Below are 20344 nucleotides of genomic sequence, written 5' to 3' on the forward strand. Positions count from 1 at the left end.
CACACACACACACACCCAACCCCCCGATGTGAACATGGTAGGAAAGGATTTTCCAGTCAAACATCCCTACAAGAAAGTGTATTTAAAAAAAAAACAAACTAAACTAAACAGTAAATAGTAGCTCACGTGCACAAACACATGCACGCATAGACACACACGCACGCACATGTTTACTGTACATGTGCTCACACTATGCCCTGCAGCAGAAATTCAGTAAATATCTTGTTACTGGCCACATGAAGCCGTCCCTCATCCTCCCAAAAGCAGTAGGACACAACTACAAAGACACTTTCAGCATTAACACTGAAACCTTGTGAGCTTTTTAAGTGAGCAGCGGTTTGAAAAACAGGAGACAACAATTAGATGCAAATGGGCTCCTGCCCCATGATGGAGGTCAGATTAAAAGATGTTAGTTATTGCTCTGATTGAGTTTGTCAAGGGGAGGGGGGGGGTTGTTGTTTGTGAACGTGTGTTTTGTGCGTGTGATTTTTCTGTTTCTTCTCCTGTCTGATGCCAAAGGCTCGTACAAAGACAACACACATGCTCCACTGGAGACAAGAGAGCTGCTAACACTTTCCGACTGACTGCCCAGACCAAATGGACAAGTAAAGGACACACGCACAGCAGGCATATGCACGCAAAGACGCAAGGACACGCATAAATACAAGTTGACAAAACACTTGTGTTCTTCTTACTGTACAACTTGAAGAATGTGAGCAAAAGTTCAAGCTGAAAGTGTGATATCAAACAGGAACTGAGCTCTGTTTAGGTGGCTGCAAGATACACATAAAATATGCTTTGTTGCTTCCGGTTAAGAAAGTGGCATGGGTGTCTGCTGATCCATCCGTCTGATCACTTGGCTTTTCTTTTTTTGCTTGCTGAGTCCTATAATTACGCTGCCAACGCCACAGGAAATGGCATCAGCAGTTTTTAAGTGGAGGAAGACCCCAGGTGCCCAGGGTTGAGAGGAAGTTGTGGGTATAATTACCAGGGTGATAAAGTACACTAATCAGGATGACACATGGTATCTGCTTGTGTATGTGTGTGTGTATTTCTCTGTTTGTGTGTGGCTCGGTCAGTTCTCCAGCATCTCTGACCAATATGGAGCATTTCCTTCCTCTTGATTCAACCGAGGAATGAAGGCAAAACCACAAGCATGACTTTAATGAGTTTATACAAAATCTACATGGGGTGGACGAAAAGAAAGAAAAACACTCAAGTTTTCGAGGAAGTTTAAAGATGCAGAAATACAGATGTAATCATCCAAACTAATGGCTCCCATAGCATGGCTGCCCTCACATAACAGACCCACCCCTGTATTAAATAGTTGTGGACACTGTGGGCTAAAGACATCCTTTCCTTTGGCTTTCTCTAAAACTAAACCTGTCCAGACGTAGGAAAAAGGGTGAAACATGACTCACTACTTTTTCCACTGCCCAGGGGTTGTAGGATTTTGCCTTTCACATGAGGTTACTGTGTGAGTCTTTGTGTGTTGGCCTTGAGAACAGGCGGTTCCTACATGGCAGCCTCAGCATGAATACCAGCTTACTGGATTCATAGTTTGACTGACAGCTCACGACGAAGTGTTTTTGTTGAGACTGTGTCACAGAGGTGCTGATTCAGTTCATTTCCCCTTAAGCCTCAGGACCACCGTTCTTCTTTGCTGATGTGGCTGTTTGCTTTTAGCAAATTAAAGAACTTTGTAGTTGCTGAAGCAAAGCATCACTAATTTGGGCACTGGCAAATAGATGTGTTTTGATGTTCACTAGAATTTGGTTGTGCAACTTTATATCCGGTACACTGTGGTTTTGTTTTTATCAAAGTCCTTCCTCACGTGGTGTTTCTGTGATTTTGTCCATCCACTGTATATGTAAAACGACCCTGCTTCAAGGACTGCAAGATTAGGAAATCCAGTACCAACAGAGACATGGAGATTCAGAGGTCATACTTTAATTACACTTAAAATAAATCCATCTAATAGACATGATTATGTTGATATATGAGAAGCCTGCTTCTACACAAATACTACACCAACCTAAGAGGATCAGATCGCTCCGTCACCAGTGAAGCCTGCGATGTTCCAGGAAATGTAAGCAGCTGTACAGCTGTACAACACTGGCGTCGTACTATGGTATATATGTCAGCCAGACCCTGTAGCTGCTTGGCTCAGCACCAGCCCATTGATCTGGGTCAAAAGGTCGTTGATTAGACTGAGTCTCTCAGTCTCTAGGCAATGCCACAGTGTCTGCCACACACTCAGCCTCGGCTCGGCTCACACAGCTGCTGCTGGTCGTCATGGAAACACTCAGACTCCCCGCTCCTTAAGACAACTCCCTAGTCAGCTAAATTATAGTGTGCCAAAAAAACCCTAAGAGACCGAATACAAACAGTAACATACCAGTGGTGAATAACTGACTGAACACACCAGAGCTGGCTGTGTGATCAGATAAGCTTTAAATCATCTCTGAAATCACTGTCAAGCTGCCATGAAATGACATCACTGAGGTAGTATTGGTCATCACCGTCATTTTAATTCATTGCAACCTCAGCCGCACCTTAAGTGAGCATGTATTGACTGGAAGTTGTAAGATTGCCAGAGCAAAAATTGTCTGAGTGTCGCTTTATCGGAAAGACATCACAAGGGCAATGAACCCAAAAAACACTGGCTCTGTTCGCCTCTCACTACGTTACTCACAACACATCACTTGTTCAAGGAGCTAGAGGGCTCAGCTCTCACTCCTAATTACACACTGTGGTATAGATGAAAGAGAAAACCAAACAAACTAGAACCGAAGCACAACATATGTTGTCCCACTCAGAAATTTCCTGAAAAAACACTGCAGGGAATCCAAGAATCAAGGCAGCGGAAAATTGCCCCCAATGTACGTTCTCAATAAAACATGCAGACTGCCATGTATATTTCAGAGGGCAGTGAGAATTAGCCCACATTCAGCAGACAGCTGCAAGCCCACACACCCAAACATATCCCAGACAGAGGTTTGGTTTGGAGGAAAACATGTATATTTGGAACAGCAGCAGCAGCAGCAGCAGCAGCAGCAGCAGCACCTGCTACATGCACTCATATACACTAAAACACATATACGCCAAACGCAAGACACATCTTTAAGCAGAGCTCAAGTGTGCACATGTTCAATCCCACATGAATCTACTACACAGACGATGAAGCGCCATTGGTAACTCACCAGCTGAACTCAGTTTGCCATCTGCCTTCGATGTTTTCTCTGCCCTGACTCTCCGTCTAAAATCTGTGGATCTTTTTGCCGTGCGACACAAACATGAGCAAAAAATAGACAAAAAGAAAAAGAAGCAGAGTCCGATCTAGTCCAGCACTGAGCCACGAGGAGGAGGCTGTCTGAGGAGCCTGGATGTTTTACGAGTGCTCTCAGGGAGACAGCATGAGTCTGCTACTGCTGCTACTACTCCTGTTCCCTCATCGAGTCTCTCCAACCACCACGCTGCTTCTCTCCCTCCCTCCCTCCCTCCCTCCCTCTCTCTCTCTCTCTCTCCCTCTCTCTCTCTCTCCTCCTCCTAGTCGTTCATCCCCTCCTCCTCCTCCTCCTCTTCCTCCTCCCCTTCACCCTCTACACTGTCCCTGCCCCAAAAAAAAATGCTCCTCCTGCTCTGCGCTCTCCCTGTCCTGATCCCCACACCATTCAGAGCAGCGGACTAAACAATGCCTCCGCCGCCACCGCTCTGAAAGGAACCCAGGAGCAGTTCTCAGCCGGCAATAATGCCTCCCAACTGTCACCATGGAAACTAATGACGGCCCAGGCTGGCAGCAGGAGGAGGGAGGGAGAGAGGGAGGGGGGAAAAAAAGGGGGTAGATGGAGAGGGAGGGAAGAGTTAAGTGAGAGAGAGATGAGTGGAGGAGGGAGAGAGGAAAAGAAGTGGCTATATGAAAGATGGGGGAAGTGTGTGTAAGTATCAGTGGGTGTGACTGCACAGTTGTTGCATGTGTGTGTGTGTGTGTGTGTGTGTGTGTGTGTGTGTGTGTGTGTGTGTGTGTGTGTGAGAGAGAGAGGATATGAGTGACCTGGAGAAGAGGGAAGGTTTTGGACGAATCCTTCAGGTATTCGTTAGAAACATGGTGATGATCATTTTCATTATCAATTAATTAGTTGGTCCATACAATGTCACAGAGTAGTGAAAAACAAAACACTCACAATTTATTTCTAATTGCTGATTTTGTCCAGTTTTGACATTTTATTTACAATGATCTTAGGAAACACGGCTGCTGTTTTTCCTTGTTAAATGACTCTGTTCATGTCTGTCAACCAATCCATTAACCTACTGACAGTTTAAGTAGCTCTTTCCCGAAAATAATTTGCAATTTTTAATTTGTGTAAGTAATGATACAAAACAGAGGGAAAAAAATGCCAAATTCTCACATTTGAGAAGCTGGATTCAACAAATGTTTGGCTGACTCAAACAAAGAATTGAATATCAAAATATTTGTTGAGTTATATCTGTGACAACTGACTGATCTTTTCAGCAATAGTTCTTTCCTAAAAATTGTATTTTTGATGTGTAAATAATGAATGTTGCTGTATCCCTTGGGGAACCACTTTACCACAAGTCTCTGGGGAGTACATCCGTGTCTATGTGCAACTTCCCCCCACAGACATGGGGGATCACAAAAGCTGCCAGGGTGACGCGCCCAAGCTGCTCCAACCCCTCTTCATATGCACATATAATTACAACCAACCCCCCTCTCCATATCGCTCTGTGCCCTGCCCCCCCCCCCCCTTCCCACTCAATAGTTTGGGGTGACACCGGCCTGAAAGACGGGGTGACATTGCCCGACACCGGCTCTGAACCCTCAGACGAATGCCACCGATAACCATGGAAACACTGCTGGAATATCCGCGGTTCCAAAACGATAACGGGGCTTTAAAGCTGAGTGTGTGTGAGGAGAAGAGCGGAAGGGAGGGAGAATGTAAAGAGGGGGATGGGTGGCTGTGTTCGATTTAGATTCAGGAAATGCAGGAGCTTTAAAATTGGAGGCGAGCTGAGAGTGGGTTAAAACGGGGCCTGATTGATCCTCCTGTTGAAACAGCGACAGTAACTACATCCTCCTGTGTAAACCCCCTCACCTGCAGCAGCTTATTGTAGGCCATCTCTTGCCCAACTGATTGAAATTCTCAACACAGTGAATTATGCATCACATTGGACGGGGTGGGGGGGGGGGGGGGCAGGTGCTGCTCTCCACAGTAATAAAGCTGGCTGCTCAACCCAGCAGACCTGCCGAGGTGAAATATTCTCACACGGGGGAAAGACGAGATAGAGAATCGGTGAATCGGTGCTGCAGCCGCCCTGAGGCGCAGTCCGAATAAAGGGAGAAACCCATTTCAAATAAGAATAGAGCCTCGCCTTTGTGGGTTATCTAATGAGGCATGATGCTCGTGCCCCCTCTTTACACCAAAGAGAGGAATGCGAGCTGTGGTTTAGGGAGGAATGTTGGACCTTTCGCCATCTTGTTGCCTCTTTTTAGTTTATGTGCAGCAGGGATCGCTGCTCAAAAGTAGACTTCGGTTTTGAAAGGGGCAACTGGAAGACTTTGATATCCACGTTGTAGCCTAGAATAAGCTTCTACAGACACAGCTGGATTCACTGACAGAGAACAGAGGATAGAGGAAATGAGGCAAGCTGGCACAGTTCTTCTGCCCTTCTGTCACCCTTTACCACTCTCACTAATTACAACAATGATTTGCTTCCATCCGACCACAAAGAAGAAGAAAGTCTGTGTGATTATTCAGCGTCTCTGTCGCACATAAACCCACTGGAATATTGACGACTGACACCAGTCTAAATCTTCTCTGCTCTACTGACCTGAAGAGGGCATCTGTCACACATCTGCTCCGTGGGTTCGCCAACCACACACACTCCCTTCCATCCCTGTGTTACTCAGACAGGGATGGAAAATACCACTCATCGCCTGGTTTTGATATTAAAAACGGATGTGTATATTTCCCCTGTTCAACATCAGAATTAAGGACAGACGTTTTAACCTGAAGAAAAGATGCGTTTCTTTGCCTATCCCATTCAAAAATGAAGGTCAGCCAATGACACATGGCACAGAGACATGTCCATGTTTGCCCTTCTGTCTATGGATTACACTCTCCTGAAATTGAAGCATATGATGCCACGGTTCATCGCCCACCCTTGCTCTGCAACAAAATACAGAGACACACACACAACAATCCCGTCAACAATATGCAAAACACCGCATCAGCACTGTTTGAACGCCTGCCAAAGTTCTGTCAACTGGCTTTCAAAGGACTGTGTTGAATTTGATCTGCGTACACACACACACACACACACACACACACACACACACACACACACACACACACTTTCCTTCTCTTTATCTAGTGCTGGTCTACTGCAGGAACACTGAGGACTTAGCCCAGTTAGAGTCAGAGGGGACTTGGTACAGAAATCTGCATAGATAAATAAGTATCTTTTCAATGGCTCAGATCAATAAGAGGCTTGATGCCATGGCACACTTGGTTTAGCTGCCTCGGCATGCACCCTGTGGATGAAAGCCGGAAGGAGGACACTGGGCTGTTGTCATGGAGACAATTCACATTCCACAGCATGTTGACCCGACTCCAGGATTTTTCCAAAAAGACAACACAGACACGCATGCACATGAATAAATCTACACACTCCCGCTCCGACTAACACGCACGCACACACACACACACACACACACACACACACACAGAAGCTTAAGCTGGGAAAGTGAACTGAACTATAATGTTCACATGTCCCTGAAGGTCCTCGAGAGCCAGCAAGACACAACATCCAGACAAACCTCAACAGAGGAGAGAGGTCGAGGAAGGACACAGTCAACGCAGGCGGCGTCTTCCTCTGCTACTGACACACATTCATGTTGACTCACTAAACCCCGCGGATCAGCTTTCACTGAGGGGAATTGCACTCACAAAGATTCAATACAGGGATCAGTTAGAGCTTTCAGAAGGAAATAACATTTGGTGATAGTTATGAATGAAGACAGGTGGTCTTATGTGTCAGATTTAATTGGTGTGCATCTGTCGTCATTGAATAAAAAGTATCTGTAACAGTCTGATCAAATATTGACCCTGATGGTCTCCTTTACCTTAACTCCTCAAACATTCAGCAGCCTAAAATCAAAGAGATGTTTTAAATTACTCTTAACAAGCACACTGCCATCATTCCCTCTCTCAGGAGTCAAAGCCTCTCTTTAAAGAAGGAGTCATTAATATTTCACCCAGAGGAGAATCTTTTAATTCATTATTAATATTTAAACCTATCTTCTGCAGTACAGAGGTCTTATCTGAATTACAAAGAGGCTGGAGCACAGCATAATCCGAGTCTCTATGTTACCCCCAGATAGAAAAACAATGCACTAGACCTGCTGTTCCATTGAGTTAGGACAGTGCCAACTAGTGGGGGTGAGATCTGGAAATTGTATTTCTACACTGGTCCCATGCTGTATGTGGGTGTCTGGCCCTGGGGCATGGTGGAGATGGTGGGTGAAAGCAGAAAGCAAAAAAAGAGAAGAGAAACAGTTGAGGAGGAGAAATGAAATACTATATCCTTTAAAGATAACAGCAAAGAGTTCAAGAAAATTGCCCTGAATGGAATATTCACTATCTATCTATCTATCTATCTATCTATCTATCTATCTATCTATCTATCTATCTGCTCAAGATATATCATGGTGAATCATGAAAAAATCTTACTGGATATAGACTGGTTACCAAAAATTGTAGCTATTGACTGATGTTCTACAGTTTTAAGACTCTATATCACACAAACAGCTTTGATACTGTGGGTGCTGCCGGTCTCTATCGTGGCATGAAGGTTAAAACTTCTTTGGTTTTTATTCATTACATACTCACAGGGGAGCAGCTTTGCTGATGTGCCCCAGTTCAAAACATAACACTCAGTGGATTAATTAGAATATAATTACAAGAGTCTTCTCTGTATGGTCTGTTTTTCACGATGCTGCATCTATGAAACCAGAGGGGCAGGTTTTTTTCTTTTTTTTTTAATAATTAACCAGCAGTCAGCATTCTAGTAATGATGTCTACGAGCTCTTATGCAGCCCCTCAGACAAGACGAGCAGGCAGTAAAGCAATATTAGAAACAGCAGACAATAAATACACTGGACAGTTATTTCAATTGGATCCCTGTCTGGAGGTCAGATTATTGCCGTCTGTGTAAAGCAAAGATTAGCTGGACATTTTAAAAATTACAAACCACTCACATTTCAATACAATTTCTTTTGTTGGTTTTAGAGACCCAGTTTTTTGTTCCTGCAGCTCTCGGTTATGCTTAACCGGTTCTGAAGTGCCACATTCTGCTTGTGGGACATCATTATGTGGTGTTGAAAACGGTTTGACTCACTTTCAAATGTGATGTTATTTATTTCCACTGTGTTACGCTGCAGTGCTTTGCTTGTCCTTGAGTATAGGCTTGAAAGGTGTGATGGAAGTGAGCAACCCTGTGATGGTTTGTAACTATTAAAGGCGTGACCGTGCGCATGTGTGCGAGTGTGTGAGCGCACGCACACGAGTGCGTGTCCACCCACGGTGCTTTCGGTCATCTGATGGGCTGCAAGCTCATCTCTCCCTACAGCGCCCAGATGGCCTATGATTATGCACGGCTCAGTAGAGATTACTGTGCAGCAGAGATAGAGAGAGAAACAGAGTAAAAATAAATGGTTCAAATGAGGAAAAAGGTTGGCACAAAAAAATGAAATGAGGACACGAGGTATGTGGGGTCAAAGAAACAGAGGGAGGGTGATGATGACGATGATGATGCAGAGGCCGGCCAGCTTCACTCAGCTTAGCATCAACAGAAGGCAAACATGCACGGAGACCCGAACCCAGAAACACCTCCATCTGCACAGAAACATAAAACCTTTCCACACTTCTGTTTGGTTTTGAGCTTTGTTGCAGAACACCTGCATCCAAAATTATAAGCTCAGATTCCATGTGTTGGCATCATGTTTAAGAGGAAAAGGTGAAGTAGCAGGTGATGGATGACGAAGGTCTGGGTGTGTTCGTGTATGTGTGTGTGTGTGTGTCTGAAGGGAATATCTCTAGCAAGGAATACACATGAGGACATTTGTCACCAGCAGCGATTTGACATGATGGATCACCCAATGGCAAGTAAAGTACACCCAAAAGAGCAATGTGAAAAATGATCGACGCTTCACTGAACCAACACCATTTAACTCTGGATGTGTTTACTGGGAGAGCTTCCTCTGGAGGGAAATCTGTACAATCTCTTCAACAATCATATCTGCTTGAATGGGACGGTTTCTCTACACAGAGCTGATTAGAAAACTCAGTGTTGCGGTACTTTAAGTATATTCTCAACAACTTTTACACTGTCGTCACCTGCTGGTGCAGTTGCAGTGGCAAGCCTGTGATTTAGAGAGTAAAAAAGCGTAAGAACAGTGAGAGCAAAAGCAGAATGCAAAACATCCAGAGCTTCCACTTGTGAATGAGTGAGCACACTCATACCTCATACAGCTCACTGAAACCGAGATCAGCACTCCAGTCATATTTCTTCCCCTGAATAAGATACAACAATGATGCAATCCTTCGCAGAGTATCACTTAGAGAAGCAAGCCCACAAGCTACTTACTGTAATAGGGCTGAATCTTGTTGTGGTTATGAGTGCTTTACCTATAAGTGTATTGCTGGCACACTCTCCCAGCTGTCAAGTAGATTAGAGGAAGATGACTGGCGTCTAGCTGTTTTGTTTTTGTTTATCACTGACTGACTTCGAGCAGAGCGCAGCAGAGTCATGCTGCAGAAGGCCAGCATAGTGTGTGTATGTGTGTGTGTATGTGTGTGTGTGTGTGTTCTAGCTTAATGAGACTCATCATTCAGCTTTGAAGAGCAGCGTAGTGATAGATGGCAGTTTAACAACTTACAGTACATGCACTTCATATTTCAGGGATGTTTTTGGAAGAAATTAATTACAATGATTTGGCTTCAGGCGTGTAAAGCAGCAGACAGAGAGCAGGCTTTTCAGGGAATCAGCTGACACGCATGCATACACATATGCACACGTGCGCACACAGTCACACACATGCATGGATTAAATGCAGATGCCAAGCAGCCTGAGGCAGTTAGTTGTTTTATTACATTTTGACCTTTCAGGATCGATGTAAATCTAATGAAGGGCTTGTTAGTGAATTAGGGCCTCAATGAAAAAAAGAAAAATGCTGAAAGCCTGAAATAACTGTTTGAGGAAGATAATCCACACCGGGCCACAGGAACAGGATCCATCTGTGTGGATGTAGCTCTCATCTCCTCATTAAGGCACAGGGTGTTACGACTGTCCTGTGATGAGAGCTGTGGCTGGTGCAAGGCATGCTGGGAGTGGGCGCCGCAGTGCAGTGGGCATAGAAGCTCCCGGGTTCAACTCTCTGGGTGACAGTTTAAAACAAAGGGAGGATCTAGGTGACACATCTTAACACGAGGGGGGGGGGTTTCCTCAACTTCTGGTGAAAATGCAAGTCATTGTAAATTGCTGCCAGTAAAGTGATAAAGTCAGAGTCCAGATCTCACTCCCATAAAACGCTGCTATCTTGTTTCACAAAGTCATTACAGAGTCATGGAGTATAGCATGATAAATGGCTGACAGGTAGCGCAGACTATAATAGGAAAAAGTCAGCCTGCTGTTGTCAGGGTGACCTTCAGTGTGAAGCACCTTGATGTCACCCAGAATGAGAGCGACTTGGCTGCTGAGCTCCGGGTCTGTCTGGAGCCCGGAGAGAGAGAGAGAGCCAGTGAGCAGAGAGCGGCGATGACACACACATTACACAAGAACACGGTTGTGACAGAAGGACCAATGGTTCCCAGTTTTTTTGGCTCGTGACTCCCTGAAACAAAGCAGTCTACCTGTGACGTCTCCTCTTGTTGCATATCTCCACCAATTTTGATCACTTCAACCAAAGAGCTTTTCAGCCGTTTTTTTCCCCAATAATTCAATAATTCTTTATAGACCTGAAGAGATTCAGTAACTCACGGGAAAAGAGTAAAGTCTACAGTAAAGTCAAAACTAATCATTGCGTGTTGCAGATACATGTATGTTTTTTTTCTGCTTCCCTCTCTAGTACTCATTTCATGACCCCTCAGATCTATTGTGCGGCCCCTGGTGGGAGTCATAACACAGAGACTAGGATCTTCTTTAAACTACTCTCCTATTGTAAGAAGTCTTTCTTTACTAGTTAAAAACCACATCAAAGAGAGGGTCATAATCTCCTGTCTCTCGTTTCAACTGCTGGGTGAAGAACGTTACAGGAATAACGTAACAGTGCCATCTAGTGGTACAATAACTGCTGCACACTCAGCATAGCACTGAGCAAGAACTAACTCTAATAGGAGAGATTTTTTTGGGGGGGGGAAACTGGTGGGCAATGAGATCTGATATTATAAATAGATTATAAAAGAGAAAATCTCCTGCTTTATTTCATGTTACTGAGTCAGCATTTGATGAATGTTTGATGAATGTAAATTTAGAGTAAGATGATGATTCTCGAAGCACATAAGTTTAGTAAGGGAAGATAAATCTACATTCATAACAAATAATACCACAAAGCTTTTCCACTGACAGCAGCTTCTTTCTCATGTAGCTGTAACACCACACACACTCATGGCAGTTGGGCCTGTTGAATAGTGAATGCCCGCATCCAAAACAGAGAGGCTGCAAACAATACAACTTTCACGATGTGGCAGTGCCTTATAGCGCACTAAATGAGAGCCCTGTTCAAACAGTCGTGCCATTTAAAGAGGATCTTATCTGTGTCAGGCTAAGACTGGTAGTGTGAAAGAGAATAGAGCAAGGAAAGGCTTAGAGTTTCCTGCTGACTGACAGGCCCTCTGTGTGTGTGTGTGTGTGTGTGTGTGTGTGTGTGTGTGTGTGTGTGTGTGTGTGTGTGTGTGTGTGTAGCCCACCATTATGTTTTAAATGTTAAGAAGGTCATATAAGTGTTGGATCTTAGTAGCAAAACCTGGCGGTCTGCAGGATTTATTCCGTAACAATAATATACAGGCTTAAAGGAAGGAAGAGGAAAGGGAGAGAGACAATGGTTAATGACAACAGAAGGGCAGAGCAGAAGGGGGTGGAGGGTGGGAGGGCACCCAGGGGAGAGAGCATGGAGAATTCAACACAGGCTGCCTTTGTTGGCTGCAATCAGCCAGAGTAGGAAGACATTTACAACATGGTTTATGGCTGTATCAGGTGAGTGAATGTGAATGGAGGAGTGTGTGTGGTGATTAGGAGGGGGGGGGGGGACTAAACTTAGCTGAAAGGACACAAAGTCCTCGAGGACCAATCACGATTTTGCAAATCATGTACAGTTTACATTTCATATCAGATATGGGATTGATTTCCTTTCCTCCAGGCAGCCACTGTGGTATAAGGATCGACTTCCGGAAATCTGAGATGGATGATCGATCATCATTTCATTGTCAGACTTACACGCGGCTGCAAGCAGGGACTGTTTTAACCAACAGCATCTGTGTAATGCAAGAGCATACCGAACTCACACCGTCCGTTAAACAATGTCCATGTTTGGCTTTTTTTTTAACGCTGCACTTCTCAGCAGCCGAGCGTCCTTGAAAGCACAACCATAGGGAATTTTTGCCAAACAATTCCTGCTCATAACCAGAGTCCCACATAAAATAATGTAACCTTGACAAAAAATAATAAGCTGAGTGTGAGTTTCAAGAGGATTTTTATACCACAGAGAAATACTGTACTGTATACTATATGGATTTTTAGGGCTTATATCAATATTTCACAATTTTTATGGATCAAATAATCATCAGCATATTAATAAATGCATTACATAAACAAGCATGAGGATAAGACTGGTGATATTGTCAAGAAATCACATGAAAAGACCAAAGGCAACCATGCTTTACTTCATCCCTCAGCACTTTCTGACTTTCGGAGCTTGTTGGAGGAACTCAGCCTAAACCCAGCCGGTCCTACTGAAGAGGTCAATGTTTACGAAGAGGTCATAAATATAAACTTTCAGCTGCACACTGTAGGCTTTAGCAAATGTTACCTGAACAAGTGAAAACAGTGTATTTCTCTGTGAGACTACCATACTTTCAGGTATAGATTTAGTGGAGTATTTCCAGCTGAAAGACAGTGTATGTGTTTTTTCATGAGATTTGTTGGCAATATGAAGAATATAGAATATCACAAGACTTCTATATTTGGTTATTAAAGAAAGTGAAACTCGCCAACACTGTTTATGAATGATCTTAAATGATTCTTGTTACCTATCAACTATTCAGATGTATCAGTCGGGCTGTGGACACGACTGTAAAACTACTTTTTCAAGGGTCAAGTTTCACACTCAGGATTCTGTGCTGCCATTAAAAGCTGTGAGCCAGAATGCAGATGCTCACCATCTAACCTAGAGGTGACCTCCACCTGGCTCCATCTCCTTCTTTCTATCTCTCTCTCTCTATCTCTCTCTCTCTCTCCTCCTCCTCTTCCTCCTCTCCAGATCCCCCTGCCTCACCCCAGTGTGTACAGGAAGCCCTGCTTCTAGAGAGCCTGCTCCTCTGATGATCAGAGAGGAAAAACACAATGCCTTCAGTGTGCTAGAAAGGAGTTCAACTCATAAAATGCACACACACACACACACACACACACACACACACACACACACAAAGGGAGAGAAATAGAATGGAACATGCTTTTACTATTAAGGCTCTGTTTTTTTCTTTCCATATGACTTTCCCAGGAAAATCCCCCTCATCAGTGTAGGTCCAGTCCAGACAGACAGCAGACGGGAGAAGAGACACAGATACAGACAGACTGGAGAAATTGACCTTTTCATCCTGTGACTGAGTCACAAACAAAGACTTTTAGGGTGTTAAATGCTACTGAACTGGGTCCTTTCTCTGTTCTGTTTGTCAGATCTCAGCGCTGACTTCAGATTATTTTTTCCATTTTTAGGCAGGCCACGGAGAGTCAGTCAATGACCCTCGATGAGCACTCCCACTCTCAGAAGCTTAAAAGCAGCACAGTCGAGCATCTGGCTCACATACAACTGGATCTATCGAGACGACCAGGATGAGATTCATTTAGTCTCTGGGGTAATGCTCAAAATTTCACGTCTGTCCTTTATTGGGTGACAACGAGTAATTCTGTGTGTTTCTAGAAGGCCTCAACAGTTGGTACCATTTAGGAAATCTAGGTCACTTCCGCCTTCTGTGTGTGTATGTGCAAGAGAGTGTGTGTGTGTGTGTCAGCCAGACTCTACTATAAGCCAAGAGACCTCCAGTATAAACATATTGTGCAGGAAGGAGCGCTGCTCTGAACAGAAACATCCTAATACCAAACAGCATTTGACTCAACACGACTGTGAACTCTGCTGTCACACTCCAGCTCACACTTACTAATCTGTTAAAACCAAGCATGAGTGTGATCTTCTGATGTGGCAACAAGGTCATTTGTATCTGATTAAGACTCATTTCAACTTTTGAAATATATAACCTGACACCACTGCCTTACTGAATACTTCAGCTCTGCTGTGAAAACGTCCGATTTAGGATGAGTCAGGCAATTTATAGCCTTTTTCCACCACATGGTACCGACTCAAATTTACTCGCTTGTGATACCGGTACTTATTTTTCCCACTGCAGATAGCACCCACTTAAAGCGGTTACCATTACCATAGCAACGACACACGAAGCTATCGCGATGTCATCTTCAACACAACAATAGAGAATACTGAAGGGGTACGAAACAGAGAAGTGTCTGCACCTCATTTTACCACAGCGTGTTTTTGCACGTAGCAACAATAAAAATAAAGTACAACAACTAACAGAAATGTAACAAGCTACAGTCGCTTGGCTGTTTAAAAATAAATGGTGCACAACGCTGACGCAGTAGTGATGATTCTCTCTGACCAATCAGTAGTCTGCAGTGTTTTCTCGTCACCTTTTGGTATCACCTTGGAGCTCAACTGGAACCGGAAATGGAGGTGATACCAAAAAAAGGTACCAGCTACTGTCCACAACTTTTGCCTGATGGCAAAAAAAAAAAAAGGCAAGTAGAGTGGAGTCCAGTCGAGCTGGTACCTTGCAGTAGAAAAAGGATTTATTAGCACACCAACTTGTTTGGGCCATGACAAGGATTCAAACACTAATATTACAAGGTGTCAAACTATGGCTATGATTGCAATACATGTTATTCCTCTACAAACTGTGATCACGAATATCAAAAATGATGTCGACGCTTGGGAATTTGAGGGACAACAAATGGCATTTTTCTTATTATGGTCCCCCAACTAGGTTGTCAGGACCAAAATAAATCTTCAGGGACATAAGATGATTAAATGGACAACGAAACAAACAAGCCTCATTAAAAACTGTATTAATATTTTTTGACTTTTCAAATTTACTTTCATCCTTTCAAGCTTTAAAATCCTTCAAATGAAACAATCGGAGAAGAAGAAAAAACAATCACTCTTTGTTTGAACTACTCATTAGGCATGTCAAGTGTATACCTACCTAACAACGAGACATCACAAGAACATATTACTGCATATTTAGGCATCACATGTCAACAGGGATGGGCACCGTCCATAGCTCCCTACAACTACAGTCTTACAGGAGAACAGTTAGGTGTGGTGACAAGTTGTGACAGTATCCTTTTTCAATTACTAACAGTAATAGTCAATAAAAGTTTCTCTATGGTTGCATATTGATGTAACAGCAATTTAAATACAGCATAATTCAAAACACACCTCTGAAAGGAGCATGCCTGCAAATTAGTCAAGAACCTGTTAAACAAGAGTGTCAATTTAAAGTAACCACAGTGTAATCACTCTGGATACAGACGTAGCAACAACATCAAAAACAAACTAGTTTCGATTAACACCCAGTTAAGTTTTAACGTTTTCAATCAAATATAAAGATATTTACAGTCCACAGGAAGCTGGGGTCAACACTTGAAGATGGGACTCACATCATGCAGTGCAGGAAAAGAAAACTGCCCTAAAATGACCTGTCAGAAAAAGGGTCAATCACATCAGAGGGCCCTTTTATACACACACACACACACACACACACACACACACACACACACAAAAACTGCAATGCTGTCTTAGCTGAAGTCTTTGCAACAGCAGGACCCACACATGACCACCATTAGGAAAATCAATGTGACACTCAGGCAGGACGGGGAAGAGCCTGAAGCTTCTGAATGGCCCTGAAACATGAGTCATTCTCTCTCTCTCTCTCTCTCTCTCTCTCTCTCTCTCTCTCTCTCTCTCCCTCCCTCTCTCTCTCCCTCTCTCTCTCCCTCTCTCTCTCTCCCTCTCTCTCTCTCCCTCTCTCTCTCTCTCTCTCTCACACACATAAACAGAATGAGACAGAGACATAGAGGAGTAGAGTATTTAGGGGATGTTAGACATTGGTGCTTACGGGAAAAACACAGACTAGTTGGATGACTTGCGTGTTGGTCACCTTGAGGATGTCAACATCAAAACAATCCATGTGTACAACAGTAGATTGTTAGCTTCAGTGCTATGACTATGCTAAGAGACAGTAGCCCACTGGCATTAGCCTAAGCACTGACACTGATCTTTCAGTGATAAAGAGTAGAGCCTCACCGATTCATCAGTGGAGCTGATATTATCAGCTGAAATGATCTTATCACTGACATATTCGTATCAGTTTGTATGTCTGTCAATAAGTTATGAAAAATGATCTATAATCCAGATAACATAGGTGAGCACGGGTTTTCATTCTGGGTTTATAGATTAAATATAATGCTGTCAGTCAGATTCATCTTTAACTTTGTTTATTGTGTGTTCTGTCTCTTTTGTGGCAAATGGATTAGACTCAAAAACGAGTGCAGGGAGGTGGAGAGAGAGTCTGTGACCATAATTGTACAAAAGTGTACAACAGTTACACCTCTAGGGAAAAGATAACCGGATGAACTGATAAACAAAAGATCCACAAGGCCTAACATCTGCCATCTCAATATTATCACTTGTGTATTATTAAGACAATATCAATATGTCATTCTATAAATATCACAACACCTGTAATGTTCACACTTCCTCTTCAATTCAGCGATAATTCTGTACGTTTACAGGTGAGGCACAGCACCACTGCTGAGCTAAGCTACTGTATGACAATAAGCGGGAGGCTACATACAACCCAAAACAGCAAGAGGGAAACACGTATCTCCCATCACTCACCACATTCACATCTTATCTGGAAAGGGGGGGGACTGCTTCCTTGTTGTTCAGCTGTTCTACGTGAGAGGATGGGAACAATTTCTGGTGATTTGCATACGACTTTCTCCAGGACACTGGGCCACCTGCACGATCGAGCTGACCCTTCACAGACACACTGCTGATCACCTGCTGTCACTCTCTACTGTAACACTGCTAAGAGTGCTACGAGGTCTGTGATACATTGATCATTTTGGCACCTCTGTTCTCATGACTTCATAAGTGACGGACTAATGGACCAATGGTGCCTTCACGTACAGCAGATTAACCAGGTTTGTGAAAGAGAGACCAAAAGAGATAAAAAAAAAAAAGTGGGAGCAAAGGGAGCTGGGCAGATAATATTCTCACCATCCTCCTCTCTAACTCCTGTGCTCTATGTTTATCTAACGCGAAGGGGAGATGTTTACACTGGCTTGGTTAAACACAGACAGGCCCAATAGCTTTTGTTAATAATAAATAACCTAAACAGCCAGCCAGGGCGTCAACGCTGGTGAGTTTCGCTGCCAAAACGCGGACCACCATTGTCCTGCATCTGCAGAGGAGACACATTCACCCACATCTGAGCGAGACGTAGAGCATGAGAGAGTGTAAAGACTGCGAGCGGAGAAAAGTTTATGGAGTTGGAAACCAGTCCGAGGCTTGAGGTGGAATTCAAACTGAGCGGCATGCTATCTATCCGACTGCAGTTTATTTGTGATGTGGTTTATTTTAATAGATTCTCCAATGATTCGATGCGAGCAGCCTACAACCCTTTTGACCCTCCCGTCGTAAACATAAAAATAAGCACTGGTTGAGTGCATGGGATGGTTGGATTCCCATGTGGATATAGTTGAGGGAACCTACATATATTCAATCTGATGGCAGTTGCAGTGAGCACTAGAATTGTTTGTGAGTGTGTGTGTGAGTGTGTGTTGGGGAGGGGGGGTTAATGCATACAGAGATATGAGGGGGCAGAGATTGATCTGGGACAGTGTGGGAGAGAAAGAGGGAATTGTATAAAAAAATAGAGAGAGAGAGAGAGAGAGCAAGGCCTTGGGAATGAATGTGTGTGTGGGAGAGAAACGATACACCGCTGGACTGCCGGAAAAAGAAAGTCAGCCAGGAGGACAGCAGATCGATTCCTCCCCAGAGTCTCACAACAAACACACTCTTTTACTCTCTGCATAGCTCACCTCTGCTGCAGTCTGATATCGTCCCATCAGCACTTCATCTCTATCAACCTCTCTCTCCCTTATACCCCCCTCCCCTCCCCCCTCCTCCTCCTCTTTGTCTGCATGCTAGCACTTTTATTCTGTGGCCTCTGTGAAAAGGTCTTGAGATTAACTGGATTTTGTAATGGAGATTGGTTCTCACAGTAACTCGCTTGTGGTTAGTTGATAGGAATATTAAGCAAAATGCCCCAGATCTGTCATCTCAGCACCACTTGCTAAAACACAACACATGACACATGAACAATGATCTGGACACGGCAGATAATGAACCGTCCGTCGAGAACGAAAAGAGAAAGAGAAAGACAGTAGCCTTCCTGTGTGACAGTGGTGGAATACAAATTGAGAAGTAGCTTCAATCTCATCATCAAAAATATCTCTGTGGGTCCTGTGTAATGCAGAGAGGAAACCACACACTGACACACACACACACACACACACACACAGACAGACAAAGAGTTTACCTCAAACACCAACCAACTGTCCTCCCAGACAGACAGGCAGATACTTTCAACTCAACCCTAATCTCATGAGCTCTGCATCACACAGACTCTCTCCTCCACTCAGATCACATTCCACACAGGGACACTGTAGCTGTTACGGTCACACACACACACACACACACACACACACACACACACACTACAGCAGGGAGGAGGATGAATGACTCCTCATCATCCTAATGATTATCATCTGAACTAACATCCCCACAGCTTGATCATCCAGTCATAGAATATACATATAATACATACAGGCTATGAATATGTGTGTGTGTGTGTGTGTGTGTGAGAGGGGGCCTGCGTCAGACTGGGGCAATGGTGAGGTCACAGCTCCTTTACTCAGGGTTTGGCACGGCTCTGCTCCTATTCTTGCCATGTCAGCTCGAGCTTCCAAATAGAGCATTAACGCTGCCCTCGGAGTGTTAGTGAAGCAGCCCTGACGAAGCGAGACAACTCTTTGCGTTGTTTTGGAGTTGATGCAGGCCTGCAGCTGCCCCGCTGACAGCTGGCAAAAGCATTTCGGAATTCAAATCCTGTGCGCAACACAAGCCGTAGCCGTTTGGAAACAACTTAAGAAGAAAACCGCAGTTTTTTTTTTTCCTTAAAAAAGAGAGAGAAACAGGGAGTTGAGATCCGCTTTTAATCATCAGGACGATTCACTTACCAGTAGCCGACACCCCCTGCATCTTGCACAAAGTTCTTCCCCGGTCTTTCTCTGCTGATCCCGTCCTTTTCTCTCGGAGAAAGTGGCAACAACAGTGGCTCCTGCGTACGGCGGACTACACACTCAGAGGAGCGCCTCCACTTCACAGCCCCCCTTTCCTGTTCGCCGGAAAATACACACACACTAAAGGACACTTCATGGTTTCCTAACGGACGCGAGCGATTTTTTTTACCCGGGTCATTTTTTTTTTGTGTGTGTGTGTGTGTGTGTGTGTGCAGAGTAAAGAGCAGTGTGGTCCTCCGAACAGTCCTCTCTCCTCCCTCTCCAAAAACAGAACTCTCTCCGCTGGAAAGGAAAAAAAGAAAAAAAAAAGAAAAAGAAAATGCGCGTTCTCGCCGGTGCGATGCGCGCGCTCGACAGTTCCATTCATTGAGTGTGAAAGCTAGAATGAAAGATTAGCACTGGAAAAATAAAAAATAAATAATTTTATCCTTTAACTCACCACTCGACTTTAAAGCAGTTGCTATAGCCTGTGTAGCTTACTCTAGTTTTTTATATTCCGTGTCTATTCAAGCTGTAGTTTTGCATCTTTAATATTACATCCACAGCCATGCTATGCCCACTGGCACAGAGGCATGACATGGCTTATCACGTGAAGTCATGAAAAGGA

General features: G+C 44.0%; 1 protein-coding gene across 1 annotated transcript in view; it reads right to left on the reverse strand.

Moving 5' to 3' along the window:
- Positions 1 to 19987, reverse strand: part of fgd (faciogenital dysplasia) — a 55293-nt gene extending 35306 nt beyond the window's left edge. The window contains exon 1 of the mRNA XM_023429547.2: positions 19675 to 19987. Within this exon, the coding sequence (XP_023285315.1) occupies positions 19675 to 19696 (22 nt within the window). The 5' untranslated portion in view covers positions 19697 to 19987. The remainder of the gene's footprint in view (positions 1 to 19674) is intronic.
- Between the last annotated feature and the right edge of the window lie 357 nt (positions 19988 to 20344).

The sequence above is a fragment of the Seriola lalandi genome, unplaced genomic scaffold, assembly GCF_002814215.2.
Source record: "Seriola lalandi dorsalis isolate HSWRI2012SDOR001 ecotype SW California unplaced genomic scaffold, Sedor1 jcf7180002054896, whole genome shotgun sequence".
Classification (NCBI taxonomy): domain Eukaryota; kingdom Metazoa; phylum Chordata; class Actinopteri; order Carangiformes; family Carangidae; genus Seriola; species Seriola lalandi.